The following is an 11924-nucleotide window of genomic DNA, read 5'->3' as shown; positions in this document are numbered from 1 at the left end:
AGATGGGACTCCTCCCTAGTCCTCTTTTCTCCCAAACACATTGTAATCCCTCCCATGAGTCCCCATGAGTGCTTCAGAGCCTGAAATCACCACTTACTACCTACTGGACTCCAGCAAGGAACTTAAAAATCTGCAGGTTTCTTTCTCTCTGAAATGGGACAAAAAAGAACCCCACAGGCTGATTGTAAAACCGAAGGGATTATGCATAAAGTGCTAAGAACAGTCCCTGACACATTATGTTAGCAATTATTGTTAGCATTTATTAATGTTAGCAATTATTTGCATTTTCATCTTCTAATCCCCGGCATCTGGCCCTTAGTAGATGCTTAATTAGTGTTTGTTGAATGTATGGAGATTTAATATTAAAAGGATTTATCCTTGGGGCTCGAGCTGGTTTTAGAAAATTAAGCGTTTAGCAGGAGTGAGTACAGAGCCTCTCTGATAAGAGTTATCTATGTCGGACGTCTAGAGACTCCAAGTTGACCCGGATCTCTCAAGAAAGAGAAACGACAGAGTTTAAATTCCTTTTTCAAGGAGGTTTCTTGGTGCAGGGTCTGGCACACATTTCATGCTCACCCAAATCACGTTGCACGAATGTACGCACACAACCTGGCAGGGATGTCCTGGTGTAGGCAGTATCACAGTCGGTGGCCAGAATGACTTCTACTCCCCTACCCGCCCACCACGGAACCAGGGCTGGCACCGGGCCCCAGACCCTGCTCCGCGTGCGGAGGCCGGGAAGGGGGCAGGAATCCGGCGGCAGCCACGTGGGCCCCTTCCGCTAGCTCCCCACATCCTTTGTTTCCCACCGGCCCCGGCTCAGGAAGCTCTTTCTGCTAGTCACCGCGAAGGGGCGGCCCAGGAGCCTGGAGAAGCTATTTCCGTGCAATCCGGGAGGGCGGCAGGCGCGGGAGGGGCGTGGAGGTGGAGGCAGCGCAGAAGGCCCAGTGTTTGCTTTTATTTCATCCAACAGAAGGTTCTATTTGTGGAAGCGAACAGACGCTGGGGATTAGAGCTGGGAGGGGGAAGGAAAAGGAAAAAAAAAAAAAGCCACATCCACTACCACGCAGAGGTCTTCCCCGGAACTACCGCGTGGGGGTGAATGACTGATTCTGGAATTCATCACCTTTCCTATCCTGCCTTCCTCTGGCTGCAGCGGGGCCTGGGCGGCGCCCACGGCTCCAATCGGAGGTCTCAAGGCGCGGGGCGGTGGGGGTTCCCTGAAGCGAACGACGTAACCGTCCGACTGCAGCGAGCTGCTGGTGCAGGGAACTGTGGTGCGCGCGCCCATAGTCCATTGTGCTCGGTGTGAATGGGGAACGCGCACCAATCAGCGGTCGCTTCGTCCCCCGCGGCCCCGCCCCTCCCGCCCACTTCCCCGGGACGCTGACGTCACGGGAACTTTTCCTCCGCCCCCTCCCCCTGCAGCTCGAGCTGGGCCGCTGGCCTGCGGGAGGGAGCGCGCCGCCTCCTGCCCAGCCCGGGGCGGGGGGTGCGCGCGCGTCCCAGCCGGCTCGGGACACACCACCTGCGCCCGAGCGCGCGCAGCTCGGAGCATCCCCAGCCTTCGGGCCACCCCCATTGCCCCCGCCGACCCAGCTCCACCTCCTCCCCCCCCCCCCCCCCCGAGCCTCCTCCCTCCGCTTCGGTGACTGCTTGCCGGGCGGCAGGGCCCGAGTCGTCGCAGCCACCTCATTGCTCAACCCGGCTTCCCAACTGTTTACACAGCCCGGCCTGTGAGTGTGTGTGTGTATACAGCGTGAGTCACCGAGAGGCGGAGGAGGTGGAGGAAAAGGAGAAGGAGGAGTGCACTGGCCGGGATCCGTGCGGCGCACACACTCACTCACACTCAGTCACTCTCTCCGAGCGCGTCTCGCTCGCTCACACACACGCCGGGAGCCCAGGAGCGCGCAGGATCTCGAGCGCCGCGGAAAAGTTGCTCCGGCTTTCTCTCCGGGACTTGGGCTTTGGGAAGTGCATTTGCTCCGCCGCTCCACCGAGCCTGCGGAATCCTGCCCTCGCGGCTCGGGACGTTGGGAACACCAGCCGCCGCCTCCTCTGCCTCCGGGACTGTCGGCGGCCTCGACAACAATAGCGGCAGCCGCCCGGGGCCAGGCGCCCCAAGCCGGTGCCCGCGGGGCTCCCGGGACCCGAGCCGGCCTCTGCTCCCCGGACGCGCGGCCGGCGTGCTTCCAGCGGGCAACGCGAGCGCCCGGGAGCGGCTCCTGCCTTGACCCCCGTGGGGGCCGAGCCGAGCTCCGTCTGCAAAGTCCATCCCGCCGGCTGGAGTAGGTCGCGGCGCCGGCTCCGAGCCCTCAGCACCTTTCCGCGCGGATCCCGGGACATACAAAGCCGGGGCCGGCCCGGCCCGGGACGGGATGCGGGTCGGTCCGGTGCGCTCTGCCATGAGCGGCGCCTCGCAGCCCCGCGGCCCGGCCTTGCTGCTCCCGGCCGCCCGGGGCGCCCCGGTCAAACGCCTGCTGGACGCGGACGACGCGGCGGCCGTGGCGGCCAAGTGCCCGCGCCTCTCCGAGTGCTCGAGCCCGCCGGACTACCTCAGCCCCCCCGGCTCGCCCTGCAGTCCGCAGCCGCCGCCCGCCGCGCCGGGGGCTGGCGGCGGCTCCGGGAGCGCGCCGGGGCCCAGCCGCATCGCCGACTACCTGCTGCTGCCCCTGGCGGAGCGCGAGCATGTGTCCCGGGCGCTGTGCATCCACACGGGCCGCGAGCTGCGCTGCAAGGTAGGCAGCCCCGGGTCGGGACCCGCCGGGGCGGTGCGGGAACGCGGTAGCCCGCAAAGGTGCTTGGGGGTCTCGCCCTCCGGCGCCGGGGGCCTCAGGTGCCACCTGCGGTGACTCGAGCGTGGTAGGCGGCATTTGGCCAGGTTCACCCTTTGGGTGATTGAGGGGTTTCGGACGGGGTGGTATAATGGGGGCTCTGCGAGCAGGAGGAAGTGCGGTGTTCGGTGGCTTTATCTCTGTTCTTTCCGTAGCGCCCAGTTGAGCGCACGGCGTTCCAAATAAGTTGTGGAATTGAAATGGATTCCAGGGCCATGCCATTCCCCTTCTCTCATTCTCCTCGCTTCCCCCGCCCCTTGTCCTGGAAGGACGCCCCGCAGTGGGTGCCTCCTTGGAGCTTGGAGCAGCTGGCGGCTCTCTTGCTGGGGTTTCAAGGCACCCGGGCTCAGCTGTGGGTGGTGAGGGAGTGGGAGGATCGTGTCAGGCTCGGGTCGTGGGGATTCCGGCTTGAACCCGCACCCCCGGGGATGAGAACCTCATCCCCGCTCCCCACCCCACCCCACCCCGACCCCAGAGATTGGTCTGAGATGGCCTTCCAGTCTGGGCGGGGGATTTGTCTGGCGCGGAAATGTTGGAAAGCCCACACCAGCTAGGAACCCTCGCTTCCATTCATGTCTTTATTTTCCGGCCAGCGATTTTCTTTTGAATATGAGAGATTCCATTCCGGAGGAGGTAGAACTCCTAGAAACGGGGTCCTCCCGCGTGCTCCTCCGGCGCCCATAGACGCAGAACATTTCCCGCAGCCCAGCCTTTGCGAGCCTGACTCCCGTCTCGGACCTCCCCGAGGATCGTCCGGGCTGCTCCCTTTCAACCCCGAAAGATAGGGTCACCCCTCAGTTGAAGTCGCTCTTGGGTTTTCCGCAACTCACCTGAACTCCACCCGCCTTCCCCTCCCTGGGCTTGCTGCTGCCACCTACTGTCCGACCTGAATGAAATTCCAAATGCCATCTCAAGCCCAGTGGAAAGGGGGGGAAATCTTTCCTTCTCTGGCCCCCGGGCTCAGAGCGGTTAGGGGAAGATATGTGTGTGGGGTGGGGTGGGGTGAGGGAGGGGGGCGGCAGAGAGATTTTTCTAGCTGGTGCTAGGGCAGCCAGGCCTCAGAGGTGGGGTGGGTCTGGCCATTGTGCAACCCCTTCCAGTTCCTCTGAGCAGATAATAGCTGAATCCAGATGGTGACAGCCCATGTGTCACCGTTTCCAGTTGAGTCTAGGATATGAGTAACCGGACTAAACAAAAGGCGCTTAAAGAGACCAGCTAGCTTCTGAGAGGAGATACTACCCATTTTCCTGGTGAAGGTGGGGCCAAGGAAGGGGGGGGGAGATAAACAAACAAATGAAAAAACCTTGGACAACATCCCATACCCCTCCTGTGACAATTTTAACTCAAGGCCGCTTATACCTGAGTCAGACTGTAGGCAGGTTGTTTAAGGCTGTGTTGTCACAGCCTTTCTTCGAGTCATCTGTTCCTTCTGACTAATGACAGATCTTCATGTTCCCCAGCCCCTCCAAGCTTCCACTTGGAGGTTGCAGACTGGCCACATGCTGTGCTCTCTGTGCTGAGCACTTTGGGTCTGCAGGAGGTCATGCATTTTCAAGGACTGCTTTTTCGCTCCTGGAGATCCCAGGGGGCTCCTGCAAACAAGGGAGGGCCACAGAGGGCTGGGGCTTTAGGGCTTAGCTCTCCTGTGCGGATGGCCTCAGATGGCCTCATGAAAGGAGGTGACACATATAAGGATGCTTTTAAACCATCCATATTGTAATCCAGTGGTTATTTGCTAGCCCAGAGCCCTAGATGTTGCCAGTCTGGGGTGTTAGAGGCAGGTGGGGTGGCAGAGATTGGGGGGGGGGGGGGGGGGGGGGAATGAAAGGAGCCTTGCTTTCGAGCACAGCCTGGGATTTAGACGGCAGCCTCTGTTTTCCTAGCCTCCTAAATGGGTCCTCTTCTCTCTGCAGGTGTTTCCCATTAAACACTACCAGGACAAAATCAGGCCTTACATCCAGCTGCCATCACACAGAAACATCACTGGCATCGTGGAAGTGATCCTCGGGGAAACCAAGGCCTACGTCTTCTTTGAGAAGGACTTTGGGGACATGCACTCCTATGTGCGAAGCCGGAAGAGGCTGCGGGAAGAGGAGGCTGCACGGCTCTTCAAGCAGATTGTGTCCGCGGTGGCCCACTGCCACCAGTCGGCCATCGTGCTCGGGGACCTGAAACTTAGGAAATTTGTCTTCTCCACGGAGGAGAGGTGAGCAGCCTCCGCAGCTCCTCCTGTGGCCTTTCAGGGCGCAGTTAGGTGCAGTTAGGTGCAGAGTGTTGGTTCAAATCAGAGCCAAGGGCTCAGTTGTCCCAGACTTAGTATTTAGAAGTCCTCTCCTGAGGAGCCGTGGCCAAGGATGGTTTATTCTGCACTCTCGTGGATGTGGCCTGGGGACATCTTGGTGCTTCTTTCTGTGGGATGTCATATGATGACAGGATGCCCTCCCCACTTCCACTCCAGGATCAAGTTTATTCCCCATTGTTGTCAGAAAGGTCAGTTCTTCTGGGGTGCGGATGTCACCCTGCCCGTCACAACCTGGACCCCTAAAGGAAGTTTTCAAGTCCTTGCTTCTACCAAGTGGGGCCTTTTTTTTTGTACCTAGAAAGTATCACAGAGCTAAACTGTTGTATTTGCAGAATTGTGCCCTCCTCCTCTGTACCATATTCCTGTTTCTTTTCAGTCTGGCCCCCAATCCTTTCTTTACATCCTCTGGTGACTTTTTAGACCTTTTGTTTGGATACATCTTCAGAAAATAGCCACATTGAATAATAAATGGAAGTTGGCTGGAATTGGTTGCTAAGTATAGATCATGACTTACCTCATAAAGGACAAGATGAGCTTGATAAGAGAATAATGAGACACTAAGATTCAGACTTGTGGTTTCAGACCAGGGAATTCAGGAAGCCGCAGGAGATAAACCTCACCTGATTGTAAGAGGTGAGCCACATCCCTTATGGGGAGGTTAAGGGCAGTACCCTTGGAGAATTGTCCAGGGGTGTGCATGATTTTGTTGTAGCTTTTCATGCGGGGCTTTCCCCCACTTGTGCACTTTTACCCTTACCTCCAGATCGTAGGAAAGATTACGGGGTTGAGTTGCCATAAAACATCGCTTTGTATCTGACCTTGCAATACTTATTGGAACACACCGATTAGCAAAGAAAAGCCAAGTGTTTGCAATGGAGAAGTTTCCAATTCCTGGAACATGCTCCTTCGATATGTTGATGTGTTTTCTGAAACATGCCTTACACACCTCCTTACCAGCTTTTGAAATCTGCATTGCACAGGCGAATGTCATGTGCACGGAGTTTGGCAACCCGAGGGTTAAGCAATGGCAGGCTGACGCTAGTCGTGTAACCAGCACAGGTGCAGGGTTTTAGTACTACAGCAGCCAATCAGGGGCAGACAGTGCGGGTTGAGTCATATTTTCCGTTTACAGAACCAATGGGTATTTTACATAACGACGAGGAGGTCAGGCTGAGGACATACCGAAGTTAGCACATGTATACTACACTCCAGGGAACAGGAAGGCAGGAAGGAAAAAAAAAAAACAAAAACAGCCAGACCTTTGAGAGGAAAAGAAATTGACCCATTAGCCAGTACCAAATGTTTGCATTTGACTTCACAACAAGTGACTGACTGATACCAGGGCTATTTCAGAGAAGCAGGAAAGAGCATAAACTGCCAGCAGATAATAGAGGTTCCCCCCACGTGGCTCTGGGTTTGGGGGGAATCGGTGAACCGTGGGTGGCTGGTTCTGAATAAGGAGGCACCCGCACCTTCGTAAGAGCCTCTGATTAAAGATGTTTCAGACTTCAGCTGTTACCTGGACAGGTAACCCCCCACGTAGAGTAAATCTGTTTAGGTGTTGAGGTACCATCCGCATGTACGGATGTCTGTAGGCCCCGCAACCTTCAAATCCATTAGCCACTTGTGTTTGCTCACATGACCTCTCGGCCCAGGCTAAGTGTTCTTTGCAATTAAACACCCCAATAAATGTAATTAACATTCCTGGCCCCTATCTCATCACAGTTACCGCGGCCTGGGCCCAGGTGGACAGAGTTCCCTTTGTGTGTGTCTGTCAGCGTGACGTATGTGCATAATAGCAGTGACTTTGGGCCCCATGTTCTGTGATGCCAAGTGTGGGCCCATGGAGCCCTGGCAGTTTAATGGCATAAGAATAAGATGGGCCTGTAGGATGCTCCGGGCGGGGTGGGGTGGGGGGGCTGAAGAGGTGGGATACACTGTTCTTCCCTGATACCGTGTGTAGAAAATGTTAGCAATTCCCCTGAGACCGGCTCCCACTTCTGCAGTGTGAACTTTGTAAATTGTGTAACCCTATTAGGATATCTCTTCTAAGCTCTAGCATAATGAATAGTATCTGGGGCTTTGCATCATACCCTCCCGCCCCAGGCTCTCTCTCGATACTTTGCAAATGTTTATTGCGGTCTGTATTGGTTTGTGAAATCCCGAGTCCTGGGTGGTTGCAGGGCACTGCTTACTGGATGAAGGGGTAAATGGCATTCCTTGGGCCCTTGCCTTTAGTGCCTGTGGGCACTGTTAATAGAGAAGGCCTTGTTTTTCATAGCAGCTGATCTGGAAGTAATAGCTTGTTTCCTCTCCTGCAGAAGCCAGCTCAGACTGGAAAGTCTAGAAGATACACACATAATCAAGGGAGAAGACGACGCTCTGTCAGACAAACATGGCTGCCCAGCCTATGTGAGCCCCGAGATTCTGAACACCACAGGGACCTACTCTGGAAAGGCAGCAGACGTTTGGAGCCTGGGGGTGATGCTCTACACCCTTTTGGTGGGACGATACCCCTTCCATGACTCAGACCCCAGTGCCCTCTTCTCCAAAATCCGCCGTGGACAGTTCTGCATTCCTGAGCACATTTCCCCCAAAGCCAGATGCCTCATTCGCAGCCTCCTGAGACGGGAGCCTTCCGAGAGACTCACTGCTCCTGAGATCTTACTCCATCCCTGGTTCGAGTCTGTCTTGGAACCTGGATACGTCGACTCAGAAATAGGAACTTCAGACCAGATTGTTCCAGAGTACCAGGAAGACAGTGACATTAGTTCCTTCTTCTGCTAATCCCAAAACCTCAGAAACCTCAATTCTCACACATAGCATTTCCATTTCTAAAGATGGACAGGCCTTTTGGCGTGGTGCCAGCCAGACATGCGATGGCGTAAAGACCGTAGCTGCTGAACTCAACGTGGGCCCCCCCCCCCCTTATTTGTTATGATGAGTGACTGTATTGATCTGAGCGGCACACACTCTGATCCGGCTGCCCCGCAAAGTTGTTTCCCTTCTCAATGAACCGTCAGCAACTGTCCCGCTGTCAGATGCAGGGGTGGGGGCTGGTGGGTTCTGTGTCTTCATAGGTGGCAGAGAGTATGGATATCCTACGGGGCGTGTGGTCAAGTGAAAGGAACTCCAACATTTTAAAGGGAGAGGAAGTGAGTCGCACAGTGGCATTTTGGGCAATAACCATATTTCAGCAGGGTGACAGATCATTTGGGCCAATGAATCTGCCATCTTTGAACTTGTCTTTGGGAGCTAGACGTTTGCTACCCCAGCTTCTCTATTGGAAAGTTCATTTTTGGGGGGGGGGTTGGTTTAACACACACCGTTTCTTCACACTCACAGTTACCAATGACCCTGCTCCATTTTTGGAGCAGACTGTTTTTGGAGCAGAGGAGCCTGCCTGAACTACGAACCCAGACTCTCCTCCATTTCCTGCCAAGACCTCATTTGCACTAATGCCTTCTATCTGACCTTGAAACGTCCCCTTCTTTGCTGTCAGCACTTACCAGCTAACTGTGGAGAAGTATCACAAGAGATTCGAACTCCTGGCTATTTTGGAACTCTAAGCTCAGAGAGACTGCAGATTTTTAACGTTAATTTGAGCACTTGGAAACCGTTAGCTTTGTTGGTTCCCCTGAAACGGGTCAGCCTTTATCCTTTTTCCCCAAGACCATCTCAGGGTGGAGCATTTTGTCTAGGAGAAGAAAGATAGGGAGACTCCTCGCCTCTCCCAAGAGCAAATGGTAAACCTCTCTGTGCTTCGGCGAAAGTGGAGTTTGGATAGTCTTAGACGACTCTCAGACCCACGCATCCCCTTCATGGATATGGTCTGCCCCTGGTGTTGTGTGTCACGTCTGCAGTTTTGCATGATGGGTTGTTAATATTTTAAATTTGATGTGATTTATGAATACATCTCTATGATCAGCATCTGGAGTGAAATAGCCCCAAATCTTTCAAGTTGGAAGAGACTTTCAAAGTATCCAGTCCAACTTTTTTCCTCTCTCTGCCATCTCCCAAAGCAGAACCCCCCCCCCCCCAACTTAACCTTCCTTCAGGTGGGAATCCAGCATCTGTTTGAATGCCTCCAGAGATGGGAACTCACTACCTACGAAAGACATTGCTTAACAGAGAAACTGCAACTCGCATTAAAAACGAAAAAAAAACAAAAAAAAACAAGAACCCAAGAAATATCAGTAAATGTCTCAGTACTGAAATCAGGTGGTTAAACGGGTAAACCGAACATACTGTATTTTGAGAAATGGCACAGAGACAGGCAGGCCATCTTCAAGGGCTCCGCCTAGGCAGACAACTAACCTGCATTGTGAGAATGTTGTCAATACCTCACGTACTGTGTACTTTGTATATATATTCTACCTTTTATACCTGTTGTCCGATATGTGTTGTTGTTTTGGCTCTGAGGCTTGGTTTGTTGTCTGTGTCTGTCTGAATAACCTGCGTGTCTAAAACCACGTGAAATGTGAATGATTATTGGCAATATTACCTTGACAGAATCATGGGACTCGGAGAAGAGAGAGGGCAGAGGCCTCTTGTCGCACTAACGCGCTCGTGGTTGCTCGACTGTTGTATCTGTGATACGTTACCCGGCTGAGGACTCTGGGCTGGCTGGGGCTTCTGCCGGGAAAGCTCGAAACACTAGATCCTTCCTGTACATGTGTATATATGTGAACAGTGAGACGACCGTTTCTGACTTGTAGAGAAATTTTAATAAATCGGGTTTCGTAAATAGGCGCAGTGCATTTCTTGGGAGTCCAATCTGCCTTTGCCTTGTGCAATTTCATGCTGGGGATGCAAAGGTCTCTGGCCGCAGGGTTTGGAATATCACAGGGGACACACAGAAGTAAACAGATGATTATTATGTATGACCTTTGGCAGAGTAGAATCCTTTCACTTTTTCCATTGAAGTGGGCAAATTCACTTTGATGGGTGAAGCCAGTTTGGTGACATCAGGGTGGCGAGGGCTGAGAGTTGAGACACAGCCGAGAGACATTAAAGAGGAGCAAACATAAATAAGGCTTGAGTTGGAAGAATCCCTCTGGCTTTTTTTGATGAAAGCTATGGACACTTAGAAAAGTATAGATGTGTATGCAAATCCACCAGAACTTTGAGGTCTTCATGTGACCCTGAGGGCATCCCAAGCTTCCTGCTGGGATCTAGCCTCCCCGCCCCACTGGGGCATTCGGCTTAGTTAAAATGGCTAATTGAGACATTTCCTCCCCCCACCGTAAGTGTAAAAATGGAAATAAAGGATGGAAAAACTAAAGGCATTATTTTGAAACACAAAGGCAAAGAGAGAAAGGATTTTTATTAGGTTAATACCTTCACTGTTCATCAGAATCCATTTTAAATGAAATAAATTAGCATCGAGAGTGATTTAAAAAAGAAAAAAACTTTAGGTTGTAAAGTGTAACAAATCTGCAGAAAAATGCACACGAAAGTGTTCAGCTCTGAATTTTCACAAACCCAACAGGAAGACAGTGGCAGAACCAGCGGTCGGATCCAGATCACAAAAGACTGCCCGGATCCCAGGAACGTCTCCCTGTCCCTTTCAGTTCCTAAGGGATACCCCTGCCCCGCCCCCACCCCCACACTCCCGAGGGTCACTCCCATGGGGCAGAATTGTAACTCCTCTTTTAGCAGTAAAAATTAGAATGGAAGAAATGAGTTCTAGGTTTAAATGGAAAGGCATACAGAAGTTACAGATGACACAATTGCCTTTTTCTAGGACTCAGGCTGAGATCACCCAAGAACGGAGACCTATGACACCAAAGTAAATGCAACTCAGGCCTCGTGACCCAGGAACTTAAAAGAAATGGAAAAAACACATCAGAGGCAGCGCGGGGTGGGGGGAAATGGCCAAATGCCTGAGTAGCTTAGAAACTTAGGAAGCTGGGGGTTGGTCTGGGGCCATCCCAGGAATAGGACCCTTAAACCCCAAAGTTCCTGGAGCCTCAGAATCTGCATTGTCGTGTCTCCTTGCTCCCACAAATCCAGACGAAGCTCGGCCTAGCTCCCTGGGCACACAGAGAGAGAGGTAATACTTTGGACTTCCCTGAGCTTTTTAATCTAAGGATTTCAAAACACTTTGCAAGCAATTAAGGTTACAACACCTCTGAGTACTGTTGTTACATGCAACGAATGGAGAGAAACATGGGTCAGGATTGGCTGGGGTGACATGTGATGCCGCAGATACATGAATGTAATCTCTTCAAAGGTAGGGACAAATCAGGGGCGATTTCAACCAGTCCCATTATAGAAGTTTGGAACAAGAGTGTGCAAACACTGGCTGGGAAGCTGATCATTTGTAATTCCCCTTGTGTTCTCAATGAATGAGCAAATCATTCAAGTAACATCTCCATAACCTTTTACTCATAGTGGAACTTTCTAGAAGTGTTACTCTTTCCCTCCCCCACCCAGTTCCCTTCCCCCTTTTATAATCCCAGCAGCTGAGTGAAATAGGCAAGTCAAATACTATTTGCTCCATTTTGTAGACGAGAACACTGAGGCGTGAGTGCCTTTCAGTAGTTACTCAGGAGTAAGCAGCTCGGAGCTGGGACTCGAACTTGGGTCTTTGGACTCCTTGCTCAACGTTGTTGTTGTTGTGTCCGCACACCGTCCCATGAAGTCTTCTGGTAGAATGATGAGTGGAGAAGGTGGTTTGAGATAGTTACAAATACTGAGCCTTTACCCCACTAGTCTCGTCACAACAACCCAGCACATCAGTCATAAAGGTGGGAGCGTCCCACAAGGTGAGAGATACGTAAATC

At 52.9% G+C, this 11924-nt stretch overlaps 1 protein-coding gene and 1 long non-coding RNA gene across 2 annotated transcripts; one reads left to right on the top strand and one right to left on the bottom strand.

Annotated features, from left to right (window-relative positions):
• Window positions 1-237: 237 nt before the first annotated feature.
• On the bottom strand, window positions 238-1326 carry LOC115506128. The gene is made up of 2 exons (XR_003966249.1): window positions 1127-1326; window positions 238-979 (listed from the first exon to the last, which is right to left on the bottom strand). It is a non-coding gene; the product is annotated as an uncharacterized LOC115506128 (long non-coding RNA).
• A 188-nt stretch (window positions 1327-1514) lies between these two features.
• TRIB1 (tribbles pseudokinase 1) lies at window positions 1515-9883 on the top strand. The gene is made up of 3 exons (XM_030303910.1): window positions 1515-2738; window positions 4748-5040; window positions 7458-9883. Exons 1-3 carry the CDS (start codon window positions 2379-2381, stop codon window positions 7921-7923), a joined length of 1119 nt encoding a protein of 372 aa, XP_030159770.1. The 5' UTR covers window positions 1515-2378; the 3' UTR covers window positions 7924-9883.
• Window positions 9884-11924: the final 2041 nt, after the last annotated feature.

Source organism: Lynx canadensis, chromosome F2 (assembly GCF_007474595.2).
Source record: "Lynx canadensis isolate LIC74 chromosome F2, mLynCan4.pri.v2, whole genome shotgun sequence".
Taxonomy (NCBI): domain Eukaryota; kingdom Metazoa; phylum Chordata; class Mammalia; order Carnivora; family Felidae; genus Lynx; species Lynx canadensis.
This window is presented reverse-complemented; position numbering and strand designations above follow the sequence as displayed.